General features: G+C 38.2%; 2 protein-coding genes and 1 long non-coding RNA gene across 16 annotated transcripts in view; 1 reads left to right on the top strand and 2 right to left on the bottom strand.

The window, feature by feature from the left end:
• LOC146487225 (uncharacterized) overlaps positions 1–7,818 on the top strand; it is a 12,443-nt gene extending 4,625 nt beyond the window's left edge. The window contains exons 2-7 of one of the 14 annotated variants that reach the window (XR_014857346.1): positions 776–835; positions 1,154–1,271; positions 2,114–2,221; positions 6,920–7,056; positions 7,506–7,562; positions 7,753–7,815. This is a non-coding gene — a long non-coding RNA (uncharacterized LOC146487225). The other 13 variants (XR_014857347.1, XR_014857338.1, XR_014857349.1 and 10 more) reach the window with 13 other exon arrangements.
• A 4,754-nt stretch (positions 7,819–12,572) lies between these two features.
• LOC146487226 (melanocortin receptor 4-like) lies at positions 12,573–13,511 on the bottom strand. The gene has a single exon (XM_085084873.1). It carries the CDS (start codon positions 13,509–13,511, stop codon positions 12,573–12,575), a length of 939 nt encoding a protein of 312 aa, XP_084940999.1.
• Positions 13,512–20,560: 7,049 nt separating this feature from the next.
• Positions 20,561–21,499, bottom strand: LOC146487227 (melanocyte-stimulating hormone receptor-like). The gene has a single exon (XM_085084884.1). The coding sequence runs from the start codon at positions 21,497–21,499 to the stop codon at positions 20,561–20,563; it is 939 nt and encodes a 312-aa protein (XP_084941010.1).
• Between the last annotated feature and the right edge of the window lie 6,123 nt (positions 21,500–27,622).

A 27,622-nucleotide genomic window follows, 5' to 3' on the forward strand; every position in this document is an offset into this window, starting at 1 on the left:
TTTAATTGACTAGTGCATTAAGGAAATAGATGCACAGATATGCCTTTACATTGTTTACAAAAGTGTTTTATCAGTGTTTACACAAAAATTTAGCCTTGTCGTGTGGCTTTACATGTGCAACCGGAAAACGAACCCGAAAAAATTGGTCAGTGCTGATATTTTTGGGTCTTTCAGACCAACCAAAAAAAATAAAGATTCACTCTAGTGCGGTTTGTTTACACGACTTTGTCATCAAATCTGCTTACGTGCAACCATCGGCACTTTTCAAGTCTTCTTCTGTCTTTCCGGCAGTTCACAGCAGCTTCCTGATATCAGCCTTTAGTTTGGTAAGCACTCAGTTCTGTAATTCTGTAATTTTATTCATTTTATCTTGGTTTCATTTCATTCAGATCATTTCAAGACATTTTGGACTTATTTTAGATCATTTTAGGTCATTCCTTGTTTTAGTAACAACGCCAAATGCATCGCATGCAGCTGCCAGTATGCATATTTCAGGTTAAAATCCCTGGAATCCAGTTGCAGAGAGCAGCATTTGATGGTACGTACTGTGGTAGAACCTCGAAAAAAAAAAACTTCAACTTTGAAGGGATTAAATAAAAGAAAACAATCCAAATGATCACGGTTGATTTGATATGGAAAAAGACCTTGACTGTGTCTCAGCAATCCTCAGGTGCGACATTAAATGAAACAAACGACAACAAACAAACAAACAAACATCAAATGACATGAAACAAAAAGGAATTACACTTATATTAATTACCATATCTTTCTTCAGAAACAAAGTTTAGGAGTCAAATTCAAGGAAAGGAAAATGCATGGCTTTTTTAATGATCTGGTAAGGGCAGTGTGTACTGTCATTTTGTAACATTTTCAGATTTAAGTGGTTTAGTGAATTGGTATTAAAAAGCCAGATTGTCCCCGAGATTGTTGATGCATTGTAATATGTATCAAATACTGTATACATGTAGATCTCTTTAAAATCTTGTGCTTAGCCTTTTGAAGCTGACTGAAGGCGAAATGTTCAAGAGAAATACTGAATGAGAGAGGCAGAAACTCTATCAAGCCCAACCATCAAACCCACCATCTTTACAGTGCCATGTATGTTGACAATGTTTGTTTTAATTGGTTTTTGATAGGATCTTGTTTCTGATAGTGCCAGTGTGGGTATGAAAGTGAAGGTTCTCAGTCTGAGATAAATTATTATTCTGCAAGTTCCACTTATCCTGCTCTTCTAAGCTGTTCCATCCCTGGAAAAGGTGCGTGCTCAATAGGTATTGATTATAAAGGCATGCTTAAATTAGAATTCAAGTGCACTTTTAAAAATGTGCATGCCAGTTTTAATATCACATATCCACCACTTAAAAGGTTCAATTATGTCTCTGGTTTTTGTGACATCACATGGTAGGGAAATGAGCACATCAGCACATCTAAAATGTTTTTCTTTGGTATGGGGTCCTGAGTCTCCGAATTAGACATGCATGCAGAGCACAGTTTTATTTTACCCCCAGTCTCCCAGCAGTAGTTATATAATATAATAAAAAAATATTTAATAAGTTGTTTGGAGGTGACAATCCTCTTGATCTAGCTGATTTTACATGTCTGGAATTAGACAATGTAACTTCTAACTACTGGACCTACACTGTAAGTTGTCAATATATGAAGAATTCCTGTGGGATGGTTTTTAAATGCATGCCAAGTGATGCCAAGTGGAAGTTATTATAATGTTAATAAGGTTTGAAGAATAAAGAGTGTAAGTTATGGCAGTGGTTTGCTTACTTACATTGCTAATGGCTAATGGTGGAATGTGTTGAATAAGTTATGTCACCTAGCTTGTAAGCCTAATCGTTACTAAAAATTTATTGGGTCTCTAGTAAGGTTTCTTTTTTTCTTCTTTTGTAATTCGTCAAGTCCCTAAGAGAAGGAGGTGTGGGATTGTGGAAAATTGATTCTGTGCTTACATGTAAAAAGAACATAACAAGATATGCTCTACTGTTATTTTCTTGTTTATTCATGAGATGCATATAAGCATGAGTTGTTTTTCTGCAATTCCCCATCCAGTAGGGGGATTTATAGGGTAAGTTAATTTCCGGTGTGATTCTCTATCTCTTTTTAGAGCCTCAACTGCTTGCCAAAAAGAAAGTTTGTTCCAAGGATCCAAATAACAGTATTCATGTTGAGGATGTGATTCCATATCAAGACTGTGGAGTTCAGAGCTCTTAGAGTAAGTTGACCTAAAAATTATTATGTATGTGAGCAGCATGACTTTGCCAATACAGAACTACACAAAGCACTGTTTGTGATCACTCCTAAAAGTGACCATCATTGTGAAATCTGTGACATATTATAAGCCCTGTGTTAAAAAGATCCTTTAAGTGACATCTACCCTAAGCGATGGCACCACTTTTTTGAATAACCAACTGGCCCTTTTCTCCTAAGCGACCAGTGCAGCCTTCAGAAAACAAGCATTAGCCAATAATGATACTTAAGGTTACAATTGGTAGCTTTCACTGAAGCGTCAGCTCTCTCTTTATGAACCATGTAGAAGTTCATTCAAGGCGGCCGGTATATGATTTTACAGAAAATTTGCATTTGCAGCTTCCAAAATTTATCAAATCGGTATTGCAGCTGCTTGACAAAAATCACTAAGAATTGCTGCTCGGTGGTAGGACAAATCCAGAAAACAAAACCTTCTGTGTATCTCTGTCTTCTAAACAAGCTACATGTATTACAGTTGCTTCTAGTTCGCGTTTCAAAATAAAGTTGCTACATGATTAGCAATCGGTGTAATTTTGTTCTGCTGAAGCTTATGCCAATTTGGTATTCCACAACACCAACTATTAAACATTTCCAGTTGTTTAACTCTAGACATACCATTACAGTGTAATTGTAACAGCAGGTTTAATAAACATGTTAAAGACTGGTTTTGGTTTCAAAATGTCCATAGAAAACCACTGTGGTGTCCTCAAAATCATGTAAATTGATCAGATTATCGAAGTGTTAACAACATTTGAAATAATTTATCTTTAAATCAAAGTCTCCTGTGAGCCAACTCGTGAATGCAGATGACGCATCAGTATTTTAATTGAAATTAAGATGGCTACATACACTACCTTGAAAGCTAAAAGAAGTCATATCTTTGCCTGATCATGTAACGAGAAATAACCATATGTGTACTATAAAAATGATTCTAAACTTATTCCCTACATATTGTATAAGGTTATTCTGATGCGCCTTGGAACAAATTTTCGGGTGTTTTTTATTCAAAGTTCATGCAGACACTTCACTCATTCAATTTAAGACGCCGCACTTTGTGGAAAAACGGGAAAACTTATAACTTTGCTCATATTAAATGAAGAATCTCCATTCTTGCATTAAAATAATTGTCAAATTTTTATCTACAGATTGAATAAGATTATTTTGATGCGCTGTGAAACAAATTTTCACTTCTTTTTTTATTCAAAGTTCATGCCGACACTTCACTGATTGAATTCAAGACACCGCACTTTCACTGCGCATGCTTGAAAGTCAACAGCCGAATCAGCCAACCAACCTAGTGAAAAACCCACCATTGCTATCACTCGTTCATTGTGCATGCTCGCATTTACGAGTTAAAAATGGGTATGGAAGTGGTTCATTTTGCCAGCTTGCTGTGATGTTGGAAGGGAGTGCCCATAGTTTTACGCAACACGGCACAAACTTCAATAATCAGCCTGGTCATAATTGCATTTCTGAAATTGAAACCTCCCAGCATAAAATTGGAAATACAAAAATCTGATCATGACAGATTTAAACTACAACATGCAGGTGTCATGACTGCTCACGTATCCTACCACCTTAATGTTGTAGTTGGCAACAAGACTTTTTTCTCTAAACATACATTTTGTATTTTTTGCACAAGAATTTAAAATGGGTGTGGTTTTAAAAACAATGGAAGCAGTGCATTTTGCCAGCTTGCTGTGATATTAGAAGGGAGTGCCCATAGTTTTACGCAACACGGCACAAACTTCGGTAATCAGCCTGGTCATAATTGCATCTCTGAAATTGAAACCTCCCAGCATAAAATTGGAAATGCAAAAATCTGATCATGACAGATTTAAACTACAACATGCAGGTGTCATGACTGCTCATGTATCCTACCCCTTTAATATTGGAGTGGGCAACATGACTAAATTTTTCTCTAAACTTACATTTTTGAATTTTTTTAAACCAGAATTTAACAATTTGGGCCCATTGGACAATGGGGCAGAAAAGTTTCAAGTTGTTCAAAGCTTAGTTTTTTGGTACAAATGTTTTCACCAGAGAACATTCACTTTTTTTTACTGTTAATCCTGGTTATGGATCTTCTGTTGTCTAAGTGTAGAGTCGTCCACTGTAAATAAACTTTTCTTAACAGGGGAACATATGTTATGGATGTTGGAACATAAAGTCTGTTCATACAATGTATTTATATTAGACAATAATGTTAGTCTCCTGCAGTGGAACATTCACAATTAATTAAATTGTAATAGCAACTGGAACCACAATGACAGACGACTTCTTCCTACATACTCCTGCACATCAAAAGCTCAACGGTATGACCATGAAAAAACTGTAATAATCAAGACTGAGTGTACTGAGACAGCGTATTGTTGCAATCTGATCCCCCATTGAATGAAACAGTACAATTTCAGTCAATTTCAGTCAATTCCAGTAGCTGTGAAAACTCACAGACAGATTTTTCAGTTCTTAAGATATTTAAATCTCATTGGGCTGAATTCTGTTACCACAACCTCGAATCTTTCAGTTTTTAGTGGTGAGTTGGCCCCAGGGTGTTATGGCACCCTGTAAACTAAACATGACCTACTCTGAGAAAACCTAACTTTTAAAATGCAAAATCTGCAATGAAACCCAATGGGAAGGAGAAAGAGATGGAGGTCAAAGAATAGCTGCCTCTGTCATGAGATAAGTAACAAGACCATCCCCAGGCATTGATATGTTATGTTTATTTTTAATACAGTTCCCTGAAAAAAGGGTGACGATCAGGTTATTGAACTGTGCAAAACATAAAAAGAAGTTGTATGGTTTAAGATAGTGCCACTTTCAGTTCTTCAGTTACTTCACCATTTCATTATGGATATTGGAACTGCAGGGATGTTCCTCAGCACTAAGAAATAATTCCTGGATTCTAAAGCAATAACCTGTGAACAGGCTCCCAAGTGGGGTCTATGGCAAAGATGAAAATCGAGCTCTTCCTCGCCCCATACCGTGCTCCGCCCGCCCGGCTCGCCGATTTTTCTTTTCACCCTATACCCCACTTGGGAGCCTGTTCACAGGCTATAAAGCAAATGCTCCATGCAGATAACTGATTTTGGTAGCAAGTCATAATTGCTTGTATTGTACCCATTAATAAGTGTTGTGGAACGCCGAATTCCAATTACCATAATGAAAGACAAAACTTCTGTGCTGTGATGATATTTAAATCTCATAGGTTTTTCCCCGCAAACAACCACTTCACATCTCTCAACTGCATGAACACCGCCAGCACAGTTTCCCAAACACTTCTTTAAGAGGTGATTACGGCTAATAAGAATACCACCTTGATTCATTTTGTTAAAAACAAAATACTGCCTTTTTCCTGTCCGTGATTCCAATGTCAGTACAGGCTGGTTTTCTCTCTTGACTGATGGCCAAAGTTGTTTAATAATGTTGGACTTAACAATTTTATGGTAAATCAAATCAAAAACTTCTCAGGAAATGTTCATAGTGAAATCTCCTCTCCATGGTGTCGCTAAAGTTGGTTTTGAGCGCAGTCTTCTAATTACCTTTTCGTGAAGCTTTTTCATTGTCCTTTTTGACCATTCCTTGGATGGGAATCAACTTTTGCAAGTCTGGATTTCGACCACTAAACGTTGTATTTCTCTTCGATGACTCCTACTGCTGCTTCGAACTCAGCAAAAAAGCATGAAATATCCCTCAACTCCGTGCCGTTTTCTGTACAAGACATGTACTCCTCGAAAAACTGGCTTATTTGATCAGAAGGAGGATTTTCCAGAAAGAGCTTGGCCGCCATATTAGATTCTACCAAAGCCCCCCAAAATTCTCCCATGACAGGCTGCGCGCCTCTGATGATCCACATTGGATTACCTATGATGGTCTCAAAGGAAGGCAGCGTCTAGGAACTGGTCTCACCGGCCGTGCACACTGTAGGAAAGGGAATCCTATCTCATTGCTTTTTTTGTTCAGATATAAAGTCTTTAGAAATTCTCTCATAAACAAATTGGTGTTTCAACCAAATGTATTACAGTTTTCCTTTTTCCAAGAATCTTAAAACCTAATCTTTTTAAAGTTTAAAATATACTACAAATATGTGACTCTCAAAACCTCGCGAAGCTAGGGCTGGGCGGACAGTCGATTTGAAGTGAAGGAATGTGCTAAGGCAGCTATAAGAAAGTATAAATTGTCACTAATAGGCCTTTTGCAGTAGCTGGTCACATGATCAACTTTCCGATCAAAAACAGTTCTCCTTTGGAAAGTTTTGTTACAAGGTCTTAGGAACTGAGAGAGCATATTTAAAGTAGGTTAATTACCCGTAAATTTTTATCCATATATCTCAAAAGTAAGATTAGAAGGATTTGTACTGGAAAACTCCTCAATCTTTATAATTCTTCGGGTCATACTCAGCCTCATCCAGTGATAGGTAATTATGATCATCATCATCATCATCATCATCATCATCATTATTATTATTATTATTGTCAGTAAGTATATCACTCTTTCCAATATTAGTTTATTCCATGGTCCCTATATTTGTAATGCATCTTCCTCCCCCCCTTGACCCAACAGTCTATTATTATTGTGCTCCTCATGTGTTCAAAATCAAGTGTCGATGTTTCCAATGCAAACTACAGTAAATGTAGCATTTTTTTGTTATTTTGTTCAGATAATCAGATTTCTTGTGATTATGAGATGGGATGTGGCTGAAATAGAGTGAAAAATCATACAATTGCATAATATCAGAACCTTGGTATCATCTTCAACCTTATTGGCCTTTCAAACAGACACAAAGAGACAATATAGGTTGGTTTCCATGCAAACACATGCCCTTCAATGAAGAAAATCAATAGCTCAGCTATGGCAAATAATCCCATTAGTAGAAGTAGTTGTTTATTGGCACGTCCTCTTATAAGTTTGGCAAGTAGTCTCCATAAGTAGTCGTGTAAGTATCATGTCCCCATAAGTTTGGCAAGTAGTCCCCATAAGTAGTTGTGTAAGTATCATGTCCCCATAAGTTTGGCAAGTAGTCCCCATAAGTAGTTGTGTAAGTATCATGTCCCCATAAGTTCGGCAAGTAGTCCCCATAAGTAGTCGTGTACTATCATGTCCCCATAAGTTTAGCAAGAATTAAAATTCCCGTTAAGTAGTCAGAGGGGAGTTGATGAAACCCCAGGAAGCAAATGTCTTGACTTATAACAAACAAGCAACCAAACAGCCTTCTTCTTCTTCTTCTTCTTCTTCTTCTGCATCAGAAGAGGTGGTCCTCGCAAGTAGGGTATCACTATGGAAACACAGACCTCACAAGTTAGGTGAGTATGTCCCCATAAGAATTGTATGGCAAGTAGTACCCATAAGTATTCAAAGTTGAGTATTGGGCAGGTCCTCATAACTAAGACCCCACAAAAAAAATTGAAATTTCCTAAAGTCTAATCAAGTGTTTAAAGAGATGGGCAAATAAGCTACCAAACATCCATATTTTTTTTTTCATACCTCCAATAGAAAGGGGGGTCCTCATAAGAGGTGTATGGAAACACAGACCTCACAAGTTGCCAAAGGTGAGTATGATACATACATACATACATACATACATACATACATACATACACACACACACACACACACACACACACATACATACGTACATACATACATACATACATACATACATACATACATACATACATACATACATACATACATACATACATACATACATACATACATACATACATACATACATACATACATACACACATACATACATGCATACATACAACCTTTATTTATACACGATAAAAAATGTCAAAGTTAACAAGCTTGTGGGGTCGTGTACTAGTAACAAAACTACAATTATTAGATAAAAATAATTCTTACAAAATAAAATTTTGATAAAAGCGAATGAAGTTAACAGTTAAAAATAAATAAAATTCTCCGATCTTTTGTTGATTGTTTGCGGGGCTAAAACATTGAAATCAAATTCCTTAAAAGTGTGACAATCAACAACATTTTTCAAAAAGAATTCCAGGTCTGTGCACTCAAGTATCGATCTATCAGATCGCCCTATAGCGTTCCAGAGGACAGCCCCTCTATAGGAAATGGAGTTTTGAACGTATTTGGAGGTAAAACTCGGTGCTATCAGCCCTTGCTTCAGTCGCGAAGAAGGTCTTTCGCTGTGGACAATCAACTCTTCAGCTAAAGTGCTAGGGAACATGCCATGATAACCCTTAAAAAAAAGTTTAATTAAAGAACTTTTATACATATATGTTAAAGTGCTCCACTTAACGGTCGCTAAAACGTCAACTGTTGGCATGTCCGGTGGAAAGCCAAATATGATCCTTGCAGCACGGCAATGTTGTCTCTCTATGCAGTGTTTTAAATAATTCTGCCTGATTAACCCCGGCCCAGACGGGCATCGCGGACGTAATGGATGGCTGGATAACCTTCACGTAAAAAGACTCGCACACATGACTGGGTAGAAACTTGGATTTCTTCAGGAGGCTCAATTTGTTTGCAAAGTTTTTAATGACTTCTTTCAGATGAGGTATCCAGCTCAGGTTTTGATCCAAGGTAACACCCAGAAGCCTGGCCGCCGTAGCCTTGTATTCCATAATGGACTTGCCGATATAAATGCCAGGCAGCGGAACAATAGGCGGAGCTTTGGAGAGTAACATTACATCGCACTTGCCAGGATGTGGAGTGAGGCGGTTGTTAACACACTAAGTGTAAAATTCATCCAGGGCACAATATACCAGAGTATATTGTACATTAGTCTCATTCAGAAGTCAGATTTATGTATACTATGCACGAAACGTTATCAAAGTTTGACTCCGGGGCTCATTTTATTCAACACTGGAGAATAAAGCGAGAGCTTGGATGAAGTGAAGAATACTTGTGAGGGTCGACTAGGATCAGAGTATCTTTCTAAAACGCAATGGACAGAAACTGTTTACTGACACTGCGCATTCAAGGCTTGTGAAATGATGGTGTGTGTCACCAGTTTAATCTGCTTAACAGGAAAGCAGTATTTCAACACTTTCGTTGTTACCATATGGTCCTGTTATCATTGAATATCTAAGTTTGTAGTCCCAGGCCCAAAGTACGTGTTTGCACCGGCAGCTCCACATATTAAATGTGAATGTGACAAATCAAGTTCATACATTTGATATATTCACTTTCATCTCATCACCTCTACGGGTACCAGTTGGCTTGATAGCTTTATAGGCCATTTCCGAATTGCTTTGGACCTCATTATGAAAGCGAGGCTAAGTGCAAAGTTTTTATTATGAAAAATAGTTTTCATTCATATTCAAACAAAACTAAATTTCATATGAAAAGTTTTGCATTTAGCCTCGCTTTTATAATGAGGTTCACACAACTCCGAAATGGCCTATTGGTAGAGCACTGCAACGGTATCGCAGAGGTCATAGGTTTGAATCCCGTTCAAGCCTGAATTTTTTTTTCAGGCTTTCTTTTCGCAGCTGTTATGTTGCGTACATAACTGTGATGATCATTCGCTTATTCATAGCTCCACATATTATTGCTGCTTTTTGTAAGAAACAAAATCGATATTGTTACACGTAAATGACGTCCAACAACTTCTGTGTATTTAATTATTCCTTGAAGTCACATAAAAATCACTTCATTATTGGAAACTAGTGTCATTTCAAAAAATCAGATAAACCTATTTCAGAAAATTAAATCTCTAACATAAGAATAAGGAGGAAAATCCCGCTCCAAATTTCTAAATTTCAATCCTTTGTCTAATGTTGAAAATACTCACAAACTTCCAATGTTAACTGTATGTTGGAGTTCCATTATCAACTCTGTACACGTAAAATAAAGTACTACATCCCTCAGTTTATCCCAAAAGATTTCTGCAGACACTTTCCTGTCGCTAGTAATTACAGACGCGAATATTGTGGACCGAACTTGCATTATATTACGAACTCACAATATGACTAGCTCCAGTTGGGTTGATAGCTCAGTTGGTAGGGCACTGCACCGGCATCGCAGAGGTCATGGGTTCGAATCCCGTTCAAGCCTGAATTTATTTCAGGCTTTCTTTTCGAAACTCCTTAAGGTTGGGTAGTAACTGCGAGGATCTTTCTTCTACTTGACCTTTCATCCGCAGTTCAAAATATATGTTTCATATATTTACATTAAAGTATACTAATATGACCGCAACGTGATTTTTTTCTTTTGTTGCTTGTGACCCACGACTTGGTCCCGTTGTGTTTCCACAGCAACTTGCATTGGCAAAAGCAGGGTGAGGGTCTGAGGGGTCCTGTCCCCTCCCTGCTTTGTGGAGGGAAGAAAACTGAAATATCGCAGCAAGGACAAGAACAAACGAAAACGACCCAGATGAGTTTAACCTATGTCGTCAACTCCGGGAACAAACCAGAAACACACGGGGTGGGGTACCACTAGGTCATTCCTGCTCCCCTCACACTGTAGGCCTACTTTGCAAATTTCAGTTAAGCCGAACTGCACCAAAGTTGCTTGATTGTCTTCTTAACAGCTTGCCTCACTTCTCTCATTTTCCAACAGTAAAGAAGCGGGTTTAATGACGAGTTTAAGAAAACAAAAGTCATGGAAATTTTGTTGACCAAAGAAAGCAATGGAGATGTTCTACCGCTTTTGGTCGCTAAAAATGTAATCAGACTCTTTGGTAGGTAACAAACAACTAACGTCCACTGCAGCCACAGTGCACAGGAAACTGCCTTTCTGTATCGCGCTATGTTGAGCTGACTTGACTAGCTTGACAATTCCAACCCTTGAACTTCGTTTTGGCGTTGACGGAGTTTCAGAAAAATTTTTGTGTAAGAAACGCTTGAGGTTGTTAAACATACCGTGGTCAATATCTGAATGTACTTAACAGTGATTTCATTACTTTTTACGTACATCGTGGAAAAGACGATAGAAATTACACAAAGCGTAGTTAAAAACATGTAAGTTCGCTTCAAAGTCACAACTTGTCTGTATTTGAGTCCCAACGACAGGGCGAGAAGCCGATCCACTTTCATTGCGATAATTATGGCAAAGATAAAAGAACAAAAAAACAACAAAAAAATGAGTATTTTTTTGTTTAATTGAGATATTCGTCGTTTTTGGAAAATGCTTTAGATGGAAAAGTTGAGTTACTGAAATCCATTATAAGGCAAATTGTTCAAAATAATCTCTTTCGATTAAATACTTCAATAAAGAGTATGAACATTTTTTTTAGCTGAAGTCTTTGATTAGAATGCCTCAGTTGCAACACTCTTCTTGACCACTTTCCAACCGAATTTGTATAAATGGCAAGTTCCCGGCCACATTCATTAGATATATTTACAAGTACAATCAGCTTTGACATCGCAGGATGTTTTTACGGAAGATGCGTGGAAAGTTTATTTGCGGACGTAAAACGTAAAGTCATGACAAAAAGAAGTGCTTTTCACTAATTTCACAATATTTACCTTAAATACAGGAAAGCTTTGTTTAGCTTACAAATTCGAGTCAATAAATTATTTGGAAAGGATGTCACTGTAAAAAATAATCGCTAAAACCGAAACACGTCTCGACCGCTCAGCGGCCATTCCCAATTTCATGGTAAAATGCAATTAATTGTAAGCAGAACACTAAATACTTACACGTGCATATATAGAAGCAATAAGAAATATGAAAACGTCATTCGCTTTTAGCATACATACATTGGTCATCGGTAAAACAGCTTTTAAAGGAAGTAATTAGTTCCTGGTAAAATAAGCTACAAAAACAAGTTTGTTGCACATATCATTTGAAACTTTTTGAGGGACCATACCCAAAAGCCCGTTCAGACATATTTTGGAGGCCTTTTTTGGTGAAATCTGAAGTGAAATCAGCGGGTGCACGCAATGCTAGAAACAGCTGGCTGGAGTTCTTAAGGCTTAAAATCTAGGTCAGTGGTAGGAAAGAGGATTTGAAAGCGGGGCCTCCAGCGTTACAGGTCCAAGTGCGTCATCTACTATGCCACACGTCAAAAAATAAAGACGGTTAGAAGGGGGAGGGGGTGGGTAGTTTATAAAGAAAATGTCGGGCTACGTCTGTGGGGGGTGGGTGGAGGTGGTGTTTTTCCTTTTTTTCTACACAGATAAGGTAAATCAGCCACTGGTAAGACACACATAAGCTGACGTTCCAGCGTTAGCCCTTGGTCAGGTAAGTGCACGTTAAGGTGAAAAATTTGTCATGGTCCTATTTCAGAATATTAAATCTCTAACATGTCCTCTAAGATAGGAATAAGCAGAGTCTCACTGCGCCATTCTAGCTCCCCCAAAACTGTTGGCCTTCTTTGAATCTTTCAGTTAAGCCGAACAGCACCATAGTTGCTTGATAATACTCTTTACAGCTTGCCTCACCTCTCTCGTTTTCCAGCAGTAAAGAAGCGGGTTTAATGACGAGTTTAGGAAAACTAAAGTGAAAGTAAATTTGCTGACGATACCAAGAGAGGGAGATGGCCGTTCACTTGCAGACGACACAATTAGGAACACGCCATTTGGTAGGTAACAAAAAACTAATGTTAATTGCAGCCACAATGCACAGGATACTGCCTTTCTGAATCGCGCTATGTTGAGCTGACTTGATTGGCTTGACAATTCAAGCTCTTGAACTTCATTTTGGCGTTGACGGAGTTTCAGAAAAATCTTTGTGTAAGAAACGCTTGAGGTTGTTAAACATACCGTGGTCAATATCTGAATGTACTTAACAGCGATTTCATTACTTTTCACGTACATGGTTGAAAAGACAACAGAAATTACACAAAGCGTAGTTAAAAACATGTAAGTTCGCCTCAAAGTCACAACTTGTCTGTATTTGAGTCCCAACGACAGGGCGAGAAGCCGGTCCACACTTATTGCGGTGATAATCAACAAAGACATTCCACACAAAATATAACCTGTTACTATAAGTGAAACAAATATGTGGCGACAGAAATTCCAACGTTCGAAGATGGTAGACATCCAGAAGATGACAGCAAGGGGCTCCGAAACAAGACCAACACAGAGGTCGGATATCGCCAGACAGCGAAGTAGGAGTTTGGACGGCGGTTGAAGCGAATTCTCTTTGTGAAGGGCGACCAGGATCAGAGAATTCCCCAGGATTGCTGTAACAGACAGAAAAATGTTCACCGCGGAAACTGCAAGGCCTGTTACCCTGCTGTATCCAAAACTGTTGTAACCTGCTGAGCAAAACAGCTCTTCTTTTTTCATTTTCCCTCCATTTTCAGTGAAATTTGCTATCGTCATGTTACTGCAATATGAATACTGTTAGTTGTAGTCGTAGGCCTGAAGCTTATATATACACCCAGAATTCACCCAGCTTAATGCATACTCATTGCTTTTGCAGGTGTTAAAATCAAATATTGTCTAATTACACTTCCTCCTGTTGTATGAGCACAAATAAAACTTATGGAATTATAATTAAATGTCTAATTTCCAAAATAAAAGATGTACCTTTGAAAAATATATTCATTTTTTTTAAATGGCAACGTTACAATAAAGAGGAAAACTCTCCCTCTAGTTCTTAAAAATAACTTTTTGTGCAAAATAGAGCTGGGGATTTTTGTGACTGATTTTTCAAAACGTTCGTGTTTCGTTCAATTCCATTATCGCCTCGGGCACTTAAAATAAACTATCCACATATTTACTCGCCAAAAACACTTTCTGTCAATCCATAAAAGTTGCGTCTTCCTGTCAGTGCTAATTACGAATGTGAGCACGTATAATTTGTTCTTTGATCTTCTTCCTCTTGTTCATCCATAGTTAAAGTGCCTGATCATTCAATCTTGTATTTTTGTGTGCAAGCCTAATTTCATATTAGCTGCGTGGTTTCATTAAGGTGTCCACGCCATTTTTTACCTTTGACTCAAAAAAATGTGTTTGTACTGTGTTTTGTAATGTGTGCAGCATGGCAAAGATGAAAACAAAACCGAAACCACCATAACAAAAAAATGAGTAGTGTTTGTTTAACTGGGATATTCGTCGTGAAAATGCTTTAGATGGAAAAGTTGACACAGAAATCCAATTTGAGGCAAATTGTTCAAAATTAGATCTTTTTTGAAAAAATACTTTTAAAAAAGTATAAATAACATTTTTTTATTAGCATGCCTTAGTTGCAACACTGTTCTTGATCACTTTCCAATCGAATTTGTATAAATGGGAAGTTTCCGGCCACATTCATTAGAGGTATTTCCAAGTACAATCAGCTTTGACATCGCAGGATGGGTTTTACGGAAGACGGAAATTTTATTTGCGAAAGAAGAACGTAAACTAGACAAAATGAAGTGCTATGCACTATTTAAAATTTCACACTATTTACCTTAAATACAGGAAAGCTTTTTTTAGCTCACAACTTCGAGTCAATAAATTGTTTAAAAAGGATTACGCTGTAAAAATATTCGCTAAAACCACAAGACGTCTTAACCGCTCAGCGGCCATTCTTAATTTCAAGGCTAGCATGTATATTTAAATAAAAAAATGCAATTAATTGTTAGCAGAACACTAAGTACTTACACGTGATAAACTAGAAGGAATAAGAAATATGAAATTATCATTCGCTTTAAGCGTACACATACATTTTTATCGGTAAGACAGCTTCCAAAGGAAGGGACAATTTCCTGGCAAAATAAGCTACAAAAACAATTTTGTTTCACATATCATTTGAAAGCGAGTATATTAACAAAAGCCCCTTTAGGCATATTTTGAAGAAATTTGTGTTTTCTTTTATGAAATAAGTGAAATGAGACAGTGCAAACAATGCTAGAAACAGGTAGGTGTCCTCCCTATCCTCCAACCCCGCACCTTCCCGCCCCCAAGGAAACCTTTGCGAGTCATCGCATGCCCTGCATGCTAGCCTGCAGTGCAGGCGTTTTTCATGGGCGAGCGCTGAATAATAAATTTAGTTCGCGTATTTGAAGGAAGCTGAGGGGCAGGGGGGGGGGGGGGGGGCAGGAAATGTTAGGGTCACTTTTGACTCGCTCCAGCCCTCTCGCGCTTCCTCGCCCAAGATGACAGCAACGAAGGATTATTCAGCGCTCCCGCTCCAAAAATACGCCTGCATTGCAGGCTACCTGCATGCCTGGCATTGGCATCGCGGAGGACGTGCGTGGGAACCGGTAGCGAATGCTATTTCCCCCTTTAAATTATTTGACGTCAGTTTGTTAAGTCACAAACGCCTTTAGGCAGGCTTTGATATTCGCAAAGCCGTATAGCAGAAATACGCCAAATAAGAAAACACTCAAATCCTGTTGACCTGAAAAACGTTCTCATATTGTTAACTCACATGCAATGAGACCCCAAAGAAATCGGCCAAATCGTGTTACCTCTATGATCCTCTATCTGTTTTAATTCCTTCAGTCAACACTTTTCCGAGTTGATTAATTCTTTAAAAATTCGCATGATCATTTAATTGTCATTGATCTTCTTTGATTGGGAATTTGAAATGTTGGCGTTCCATAGGTCCGCTGAGACCTATTCGTATAATAAATTTACTCGGGAAAGGGTTGCCTTCAAGGCTTCTAAAATTATGAGAGATACATGTTGTAGGACCCCTATTTACTGCCAAAGCGAGCGGATGTTGAATTGAGGAGTTCTAAGGACTCAAAAACTCAGTCAGTGTTAAGAAAGAGGATTTGAGATCGGGACCTCCAGCGTTACGTGTCTCATATACAATGCCACACGTCAAAACATGAAGACGGTTGGAAAGGGAGGGGGATTATAATTCATATTATAATTCAGTATCCGCCCAGCAGCACGGACATTGTCGCTTTTCATGTGACAAAATCAATACTGTTTGCGCTTCAATCCGGCTGTGTATTTTCTCGCTTTCATGAAGTCAAAAAACAACGAGAGGATTATTTGACACATTATCAAAAAAACAAAAAAAAACGGATCTACCAAATGGAGAAAATTTATCTTTTTATCGAAATCCCCTCTTCCGTTTTTCAAGAAAACCTTTTTCTTGGCAAAGGCCGATGATATCAATAGTCTAGCTGCTCTCGTAAGCTTGTAATTGTTTTAATTGTGAAGCAACTGCTATTTTTTTAGGGTTGGGGGTATTTTTCTGTTGTTTGTTCTATTCGGTTTCCTAGAAGGGTTGTAAGCCCATCGTGTGAGACGAGAAAGCTGCAAAAATAGCCCCCAAATATCAGTTTTCCTGTTTAACTTTGATTACATTCATGGACTTCTTACCTAATGTTAGAATAAATTTTTCATGTTTAACATCCGTAAACAAATCTCTGCACCTTTTGTGCGCCCATCTTCTCGTCATCGGTAATTACGACAGTGAGAAGAGAACATTTGTAGTTATGTTAACACAGATGCAAGATTGCCGAGGTGAGTTTTGCACATGAGGATTTTTTTTCTATTTTGCTGTTGCTTGCACCTTAAGGGTAAAGAATTGCTTCAAATATATATTTAAAAAAAAAAAGACACTTCTGGTAGACAATAGATCGATCTCCTTTATGTGAGTCAGACATGAATGTTTCTCGTTTTAACAAATGTACTGTTTTTTGTATCTAACCAAACATTCTCATTAAAAACTGACTGAGATTTTACGCGCTGACGGATATTGGCTTTTTCGACGAACAAGCATTGATTGTTTTGAATTGGTAAATTGTCATACACACGTTAATCATGCCCTTGCTTAACAACGCAGACAAAATTTCACATATCTACCTACCGTACCTACATTTCTGAATAAATTATAAATTTGGTCTTAGTAGAATTTGAAGAGCAGTTAAAATTGGCTTGGAATTTCTTCAGTGACAGAAATTATAATAATAAAGTCAATTAACAAAACTAAATAAATGATGCGACATATGTTATATACATTAAAATAAATATATACACATATTAATTTCTACTGCGGGTGTAAAAATGGCAGTGAAGTTTTTAATTAAAGAAGTGTTAATGCCCTAAGTGGTTAGGAATGGCTTGGGAATCTGCCAGCATGTTTGCACCGCTCAAGGAAATAACAAATTGAAGGCGGGAAACTGGACTCCTGTTCACTATGAGTCAAAGCAGTGGCACATTGCTCAGTTGTAATATCATTATGTAATGATCTTGTGATCCACTCTTAGTTTTGTTAATTTTTTAACTGTACATACATTTTTAAGCCATTCTCTCTTTTTATTATCATTTTAATTTTTTTTTAAATTTTTTTTTCGTGGTATGTCTGTAAAGCATCTGATTAGCTAAGAACATTCACCACGTAAAATAAAGGGTATTGTATTGTATTGGGGATTCAGACCTTCAGGTAAATGGGAGGCACGTTACCAAGCCTCTTCATGAAAAGAAATATCTCGGTGCCTCGACCCTACGAACCAGCCTCGGTTTTGGTCTAAAAAATAAGGGGGGTGGGACCCCTCCCCTAGATTAGCCATTGATGAAAAGGACAAACTATCAGGAACGTCGTTCGGGCTAGATAAAGATTGTTTTTTGTAAAATGGGCGAATGTTAGGGAGGGAATCTCAAGGGTCTCTCATCCACCAGTCAGATCTACGCATACCATGCACGAAACATTATCAAAGTTTAACTCTGGGGTTCATGTTATTCAACACTGGAGAATGAAGCGAGAGCTTGGATGAAGGGAAGAATACTTGTGAGGAGTGACTAGGATCAGAGTATCTTTTTAAAAGGCAGTGGGCAGAAACTGTTTACTGACACTGCGCATGCAAGAATTGTCAAATGATGGTGTATGAGGGTCCCCAATAGGGTTCTTCAATCCCGCCATTCCAGACAAAATTTTCCCTCAATCCCGTAATCCCGACTGTTGTTTTAGCCTAATCCCGATCCCGGCTAGTTCATAATTTTTGTCAAGCCCCTAACGTTTACGACAAAAGGCATTTTCAGTTGGATTTAAATTCCCACTGCAAATCTGAGCACTGGCCGTCTTTGTTCACCGAGAAATTAGCTGTATGATTATTTCTTCTATTTCTTTCCACCAGAATGACGACATCGTTCATTTAAGACGTTAACAAAGTTTCCCGCAAATCACGTCAGTCAATAAGTCAGTTTGCAATTTATTTTAGAGCTTGTTCTTTTTACTTTTCTTTTTCTCTCAATTGAACGTTGAGGGCTGCTTTCCTAATCAGGTTGATCCTTGGAAAACTTTTCATTCAGGGATAATGGCCATCGAAGTCTGAAGAGCATTGCTACTCACGTACCACAACGTGGGACTGCAACCGATATTTGAAAAGATGACAGGCCAAATGCGACTCCCGCTGGTTGCTTAATGTACCTTATACTTCTGAATCAAGTGCTTAATTTTCTGAGTACGTTTTAGAGATATACCTTTTCGATCAAAATGTGGTGAGATCTCTCTGTCCACCTTTTGATTTTGATCATGAAGGAAACTACTCAAATTTAGCGAATGGAGATTTTCTTATCATTCGTAGCCGTTGAATTAGTTCCTTTATGCCGTTGTGTACGCTAGCTCTGTGGCATTTGTTTAGGTTTACCGGCTCAAGTTAACTGCAAGGTCTCAGGGAGCACTGACGAAATTTTATCTGTAAAGACATAGGTTCCGTAATGAATTTCTTTTCTCTTCCAGCACGGTGACAACCAGATTTTCATTGAACATTTTCCACACCGGACTTCCCGGATCTCGTTTCTTTAGAGTAACATTTCCCGCATCCCGATTCGCAAAAGCGTCAAATCCCGCGTCCCGTCACTAGTTCTAATTCCGAATATCGCCGCCTTTTTCCGCTAAAATCCCGAATCCCGACCTTTAAAAAAGCTAAATCCCGGATCCCGAAAAACCTATTGAGGACCCTCGTGTATGTGTCACCAGTTTAATCTGCTTAGCAGGAAAGCAGTATTTCAGCACTTTCGTTGTTACCATATGGTCCTGTTTAATATTATTGAATATCTGACTTTGTAGTCACAGGTCCAAAGTACATATTTGCACCAGCAGCTCCACATATTGAAAGTGAATGTATGAAAATTCATGCATTTGATATATTCACCCTCATCTCATCACCTCTACGGGTACATTACGAATTCACAAAATGATCAGCTCCCAGTTGGCTTGATAGCTTAATCAGTAGGCCATTTCTGAGTTTCTTTTGACCTCATTATGAAAGCAAGGCTACGTGCAAAGTTTTTATTATGAAAAACAGTTTTCATTCATATGCAAACAAAACTAATTTTCATATGAAAAGTTTTACATTTAGCCTCGCTTTCATAATGAGTCACACACAACTCGGAAAAGGCCTATTGGTAGAGCACTGCAACGGTATCGCAGAGGTCATAGGTTTGAATCCCGTTCAATCCTGATTTTTTTTCAGGGTTTCTTTTTGCAGCTGGTATGTTGCGTACATAACTGTGATGATCATTCGCTTATTCATAGCTCCACATATTACCGCGGCTGTTTGTTAGAGACAAAATCGATATTGTTACACGTAAATGACGTCCAACCTCTGTGTATTTAATTCTTCCATGAAGTCACATAAAAACGACAACATTGTTGGAAACTAGTGTCATTTCGAAAAATCAGATAAACCTATTTCTAACACAAATCTCTAACACAAGAATAAGGAGGAAAATCCCGCTCCCAATTTCTAAATTTCAATCCTTTGTCTAATGTTGAAAATACTCATAAATTTCCAATGTTAACTGCATGTTGGACTTCCATGATCAACTTTGTACACGCAAAATAAAGTTTTACGTCTCTCAGTTTATCCCCAACGATTTCTGCAGACACTCTTCCTGTCGCTAGTAATTACAGACGCGAAGAGTGTGGACCGAACTTGTAGTATATTACGAACTCACAATATGACTAGCTCCAGTTGGGTTGATAGCTCAGTTAGTAGAACACTGCACTGGTATCGCAGAGGTCATGGGTTCGAAACCCGTTCAAGCCTGAATTTATTTCAGGCTTTTTTTAGAAACTCCTTAAGTTGCGTAGTAACTGCGAGGATCTTTCTTCTACTTGACCTCTCATCCGCAGTTCAAAATGTATGTTTCATATATTTATATTAAAGTATACTAATATGACTGCAATGTGATTTTTTTCTTTCGTTCCTTGAGACCCACGACTTGGTCCCGTTGTATTTCCACAGAAACTTGCATTGGCAAATGCAGGGGGAGGCACTGAGGAGTCCTGTCCCCTCCCTGCTTTGTGGAGGGAAGAAAACTGAACCATCGCAGCAAGGACAAGAACCAACGAAAACGGCCCAGAGCAGTTTAACCTATGTCGTCAACTCCGGGAAAGAACCAGAAACACACGGGGTGGGGTACCACTACGCCATTCCTGCTCCCCTCACACTGTGGGCCTACTTTGCAAATAATTTCAGTTAAGCCGAACTGCACCAAAGTTGCTTGATTGTCTTCTTAACACCTTGCCTCACTTCTCTCATTTTCCAACAGTAAAGAAGCGGGTTTAATGACGAGTTTAAAAAAACAAAAGTCATGAAAATTTTGTTGACCAAAGAAAGCAATGGAGATATTCTACCGCTTTTGGTCGCTAAAAATGTAATCAGACCCTTTGGTAGGTAACAAACAACTAACGTCAACTGCAGCCACAGTGCACAAGAAACTGCCTTTCTGTATCGCGCTATGTTGAGCTGACTTGACTGGCTTGACAATTCCAACCCTTGAACTTCGTTTTGGCGCTGACGGAGTTTCAGAAAAATCTTTGTGTAAGAAACGCTTGAGGCTGTTAAACATACCGTGGTCAATATCTGAATGTACTTAACAGCGATTTCATTACTTTTCACGTACATCGTTGAAAAGACGATAGAAATAGCACAAAGCGTAGTTAAAAACATGTAAGTTCGCCTAAAAGTCACAACTTGTCTGTATCTGAGTCCCAACGACAGGGCGAGAAGTCTGTCCACACTCAATGCGGTCATAATCAACAAAGACATTCCACACAAAATATAACCTGTTACTACAAGTGAAACATATATGTGGCGACAGAAATCCCATCGTTCGTAAATGGTAGACATCCAAAAGATGACAGCGAGGGGCTCCGAAACAAGCCCAACACAGAGGTCGGATATCGCCAGACAGCGAAACAAGAGTTTGGACGGCGGATGAAGCGAATTCTCTTTGTGAAGGGCGACTAGGATCAGTGTATTCACCAGAAATGCAGTAACAGAAAGAAAAATGTTCACCGCGGAAACTGCAAGGCTTGTTAACCTGTTGTATACGTCACTATTTAGATCAGCTGAGCAGACCAGCTCTTCATATTTCATTTCTCTTCCATTTTCAGTGATATTTGCTATCGCCATGTCACTGCAGTATGAATACCGGTTGTTGTAGTCGTAGGCCTGAAACTCATTTATACACCCAGAATTCACCCAGCTTTATGTATAATCATTGCTTTTGCAGGTGTTAAAATCAAATATTGTCTTGTTACACTTCCGGCTGTTGTATAATTTACCCACGTCGATGAACACAAATAAAAATTATGGAATTATAATTAAATGTCTTATTTCTGATGTACATTTGCGAAATATATTAATTTTTTTTTTCACATGGCAACGTAGCAATAAAAGGGAAAACCCTGCCTCTAATTCTTAAAGATAATTCCTTTGTGCAAAACAGGGCTGGGGATTCTTGTGACTGATTTTTTAAAACGTCCGTGTCTCTTTCAATTCCATTATCGCTTCGGGCACTTAAAATCAACTCTCCACTTCTTTAGCCGCCAAAAACATCTTCTGCCAATCCATACAAGTTGCGTCTTCCTGTCAGTGCTAATCACGAATGTGAGCATGAAGCACTTTCAGTTATACGTTAAATATCATGCAGTTGTAAGATGGCCGTGGAGACTTATGCAACCCAAGGGAATTTATCCTTTCGCTTTTGCTCTTTCCGACTCTTTGCTTTGATTCTTAATCTCTTAGTTCCGACATCACGAGCTCTATATCTCTGGCGTCCTTCAAAATAATTTGTTGATTAAGAACTGTTAATTTTTTTAACATACAATTTGTTCTCCATTCTTCTGCCTCTTGCTCATCCACAGTTAAAGTATCTAATCTGTGCTTGTATTGTATATTATTTTGTTAAAGTGTGCGCGCAGCGTGGCAAAGATAACAAAAAAAAAAAACAACAAAAAAATAAATCTTGTTTGTTTAACTGGGATATTCGTCGCCTTGAAAAATGCTCTAGATGGAAAAGTTGACACAAAAATCCATTATAAGGCAAATAGTTTAGTCAAAATTAATCTTTTTCGATGAAATACTTAAATAAAGAAAACAAACATTTTTTTTTAGCTGATGTCTTTAATTAGAATGCCTCGGTTGCAACACTCCTCTTGACCACTTTCCAATCGAATTTGTATAAATGGCAAGTTCCCGGCCAAATTCATTAGATATATTGACAAGTGCAATCTATTTTGACATCGCAGGATGTTTTTTTACGAAAGACGGAAAGTTTATTTGCGGACGTAACACGTAAAGTTAAGACAAAAAGAAGTGCTTTGCACTAATTTCACAATATTTACCTTAAATACAGGAAACCTTTGCTTAGCTTACAAGTTCGTGTCAATAAATTATTTGAAAAGGATTTCACTGTAAAAAATAAACGCTAAAATCGAAACACGTCTAGACCGCTTAGCGGCCATTCTCAATTTCAAGGCTAGCATTGTATATATAATTAAAAATGCAATTAGTTGTGAGCAGAACACTAAGTACTTACATGTGCATACAGAGAAGCAATACGAATTATGAAAACGTCTTTGGCTTTTAACGTACATTTATATTTTTTTTATCGGTAAAACAGCTTCCAAGGGAAGTGATTAGTTCCTGTTAGAATAAACTACAAAAACAATTTTGTTGCACATATCATTTGGACGTTTTTGAGCAAGTATAACCAAAAGCCCGTTCAAGCATATTTTTGAGGCCTTTGTGACTTTTTTTACCTTACAGGTACACTGAAGTGTGTCATCTACTATGCTACACGTCAAAGCATAAAGATGGTTGGAAGGAGGGGGAGGGGGTGGAGTAGTTGCTAAAGAAATTGTGGGGCTGCGTCTGTGGGGGGTGGAGGTAATGGTTTTATTAACTGCACTGATGAGGTAAATTAGCCACTGGTAAGACATACATAAGCTGACGTTCGATTGTTTAAGCCCTTAGCCAGGCAGGCGCGGGTTGACGTGAAAAATAGGTGATGTACCTATTTCAGAAAATTAAATCACTAACATGTCCTCTAATATAGGAATAAGCAGAGTCTCACTCCACCATCCCAGCTCCTCAAAAACGGTTGGCCTTCTTTGAATCTTTCAGTTAAGCCGAACAGCACCATAGTTGCTTGATACTACTCTTTACAGCTTGCCTCACCTCTCTCATCTTCCAGCAGTAAAGAAGCGGGTTTAATGACGAGTTTAGGAAAACTAAAGTGAAAGTGAATTTGCTGACGATACCAAGAGAGGGATATGGCCGTGCACTTGCAGACGACACAATTATGGAGACACCATTTGGTAGGTAACAAACAACTAATGTCAATTGCAGCCACAGTGCACAGGAAACTGCCTTTCTGTATCGCGCTATGTTGAGCTGACTTGATTGGCTTGACAATTCAAACTCTTGAACTTCAGTTTGGCGCTGACGGAGTTTCAGAAAAATCTTTGTGTAAGAAACGCTAGAAGTTGTTAATCATACCGTGGTCAATATCTGAATGTACTTAACAGCGATTTCATTGCTTTTCACGTACACAGTTGAAAAGACGATAGAAATTATACAAAACATGACTAAAATAATGCAAGTTCGCTTTAAAGTCACAACTTGTCTGTATCTGAGTCCCAACGACAGGGCGAGAAGTCTGTCCACACTTATTGCGGTCATAATCAACAAAGACATTCCACACAAAATATAACCTGTTACTAAAAGTGAAACAAATATGTAGCGACAGAAATTCCAACGTTCGTAGATAGTAGACATCCAAAAGATGACAGCGAGGGGCTCCGAAACAAGACCAACACAGAGGTCGGATATCGCCAGACAGCGAAGTAAGAGTTTGGACGGCGGATGAAGCGAATTCTCTTTGTGAAGGGCGACTAGGATCAGAGTATTTCCAAGAACTACAATAACAGACAGTAAAATGTTCACCGCGGAAACTGCAAGGCCTGTTATCTTGTTGTGTATATCATTATTGAAATCTGCAGAGCAGAAGAGATCTTCATATTTTTTTTCTCTTCCAAATCCACTCAAATTTGCTATCGCCATGTCACTGAAATGTCATAAATAACGCCGGGTAGTTGTATTCGTAGGCTTGAAGCTTATTTATACACCCAGAATTCACCCAGCTAGGCGACTAGGAACAGAGCGTTCCCCAGAAATGTAGTAATGGACAGAAAAATGTTGAAAGAGATTACAAGGTTTGTCAACTCTCTGTTTACAATCGCCATGTTGCTGTTATATGCACATGCTAAATATCTGTACTGAGTTGCGTTCAAAAACCTTAAGTCTACATATTATAATTCAGTATCCGCCCAGCAGCACGTAGATTGTGGCTTTTTTAAGTGATAAAATCAATACTGTTAGCGCTTCCATCCGGCTGTGTATTTTGTCTCTTTTCATGAAGTCAAATAACAACGAGAGGATTATTTATTACATCATCTCGAAATATCTGATCTCCCAATTGCAGAACATTTATTCTTAACCAAAATTTAATAAGGAAATCTCCTGAGCAGTTTTTCAGGAAAAAAAATATCAATAGTTTTCACAGATCTCGTGAGCTCGTAAATTCTTTTTCAAAATTGTGTAGCAGCCGCTATTGTTTTGAACGTTGGGTGTATTGTTCTGCTGTTTGTTTGTTCTTTTGTTTTCTAGAAGGGTTGTAAGCCAGGTTGTAGGCCAATCATGGGGAACACGAAAGCTGCAAAAAAGGCCCAAAAAGTCATTTTCTTATATATTTAATTCCGATTACATTCATGAATTTCGTACTTAATGTTAACTGTGCTCTTTGCCCAGGTATAAAATAAGTTTTTCATGTTTTACATTTGTAAACAAGTTTCTGCATCTTTTGTGCGCCCATCTTCTTTTCATCGCTAATTACGATTGTGAGAAGAGAACCCTTGTAGTTATGTTAACACAGATGCAAGATTTCCGAGGAGAGTTTAATCACATAAGGGAAGGGGGGGGGGGGGGGGAGTTATTTTGCTGTTGTTCGCAGCTTAAAGATAAAGAATTGCTTCAAAAGTTTAGTTGTGGTAGACAATAGATCGATCTCCTTTATGTGACTGAGACATGAATGTTTGTCGTTTTAACAAATATACTGTTTCTTTCTAACCAAACTTTCTCATTAAAAACTGACTGAGATTTTAGAAATTGACGGATATTGGCTATTTCGACAAACAAACATTGATTGTTGTGAATTGGTAAATTGTCATACAAACGTTAATCATGCCCTTGCCTAACATAGCGGACAAAATCTCACATATCTACCTACCTACCGTAGCTACCTTTCCGAACAAAGAAAGACATTCAATTTGGTCGAGTAGAATTTAAAAGAGCAGTTAAAATTGGCTCATATATTTTGTGACATAAAATATAATAATTAAGTCAATTAACTGAACTAAATAAATGATGCGACATATATTATATACATTAATATAAATATATACACATATTTCATTTCTACTGCAGGTGTAAAAATTGAAATTCGCATTATCAAAGAGAGACTGAGCATATAATTTCCTGATGTTGATGAGATGGAGTACCATAATTTTTCAGGCCGTGAGGTTTTTAATTAAAGAAGTGAATGCCTTAAGTTGTTAGGAATGGCTTGGGAATCTGTCAGAATGTTTGCACCGCTCAAGGAAAAAACAAACTGAACGCGGGAAACTGGACTCCTGTTCACTATGTGTGAAAGCAGGGGCAGATGCAGACCTTAAGGTTAATGGGAGTCCCGCTCTCGATCACGTGACTCGTTTCTCTTCGTGAAAACAAATACCTCGGCGCCTCGACCCTACGTGCGAGCCTCGGTTTTGGTCTAAAACATAAGTGGGGTGGGGGTGGGGTTGGACCCCTCCCCTAGATCAGCCATTGATGAAATAGACACACTATCAGGAATGTCCTATGGGCACGTTCGGGCAAGATAAAAATTGTTTGTGGTAAACAGGGCCAATGTTAAGCAGCTTTGATTTGAATTTCCAAACACGGGATCTCTCATTCGCAAGTCAGATCTACGTATACCATGCACGAAACATTCAACACTGGAGAATTAAGCGAGAGCTTGGATGAAGTGAAGAATACTTGCGAGGGGCGACTAGGATCAGAGTATCTTTTTAAAAGGCAATGAACAGAAACTGTTTACTGACACTGCGCATACAAGGCTTGTTAAATGATGGTGTGTGTCACCAGTTTAATCTGCTTAGCGGGAAAGAAGTATTTCAGCACTTTCGCTGTTACCATATGTTCCTGTTATCATTGAATATCTGAGTTTGTAGTCCCAAGGCCCAAAGTACGTGCTTGTACCGGCAGCTCCACATACTGAATGTGAATGTATGAAATCAAGTTCATACATTTGATATATTCACTTTCATCTCATCACCTCTACAGGTACATTAAATTCACAAAATGACCAGCTCCTAGTTGGTATAGTAGAGCAATGCACCGGTATTGCAGAGGTCATCGGTTCGAGTCCCCTAGAAGCCTGAATTTTTTTCAGGCTTTCTTTTCGCAGCTGTTATGTTGCGTACATAACTGTGATGATCATTCGCTTATTCATAGCTCCACATATTATCGCTGCTTTTTGTAAGAGACAAAATCGATATTGTTACACGTAAATGACCTCCAACCTCTGTGTATTTAATTCTTTCATGAACTCACACAAAAACGACTACATTATTGGAAGCTAGCGTCATTTCGAAAAATCAGATGTACATATTTCAGAAAATTAATCTCTAACATAAGAATAACGAGGAAAATCCAGCTCACAATTTCTAAATTTCAATCCTTTGTCTAATGTTGAAAATACTCACAAATTTCCAATGTTAACTCTTCCTCTCGCTAGTAATTACAGATGCGAATATTGTGGACCGGACTTGTAGTATACTAATATGACTGCAACGTGAAATTTTTCTTTCGTTGCCGTGCTTGTGACTCACGACTTGGTCCCGTTGTGTTTCCACAGTAACTCATTATGAAAGCGAGGCTAAGTGCAAAGTTTTTATTATGAAAAATAGTTTTCATTCATATGCAAACAAAACTAATTTTCAGATGAAAAGTTTTGCATTTAGCCTCGCTTTCATAATGAGGTTAACGCAACCCGGAAATGGCCTATTGGTAGAGCACTGTACCGGTATCCCAGAGGTCATGGGCTCAAATCCCGTTCTAAACTGAATTTTTTCAGGCTTTCTTTTCGCAGCTGCTATGTTGCGTACGTAACTGTGATGATCATTCATTTATTCA

Source organism: Pavona decussata, unplaced genomic scaffold, assembly GCF_977016875.1.
Source record: "Pavona decussata unplaced genomic scaffold, jaPavDecu1.1 SCAFFOLD_16, whole genome shotgun sequence".
Taxonomy (NCBI): Eukaryota; Metazoa; Cnidaria; class Anthozoa; order Scleractinia; family Agariciidae; genus Pavona; species Pavona decussata.

Bases quoted from the DNA above. Each gene is read 5' to 3' on its own strand.
- LOC146487226 (XM_085084873.1), bottom strand. From the start codon at position 13,511: ATGACGATAGCAAATTTCACTGAAAATGGAGGGAAAATGAAAAAAGAA.
- LOC146487227 (XM_085084884.1), bottom strand. From the start codon at position 21,499: ATGGCGATAGCAAATATCACTGAAAATGGAAGAGAAATGAAATATGAA.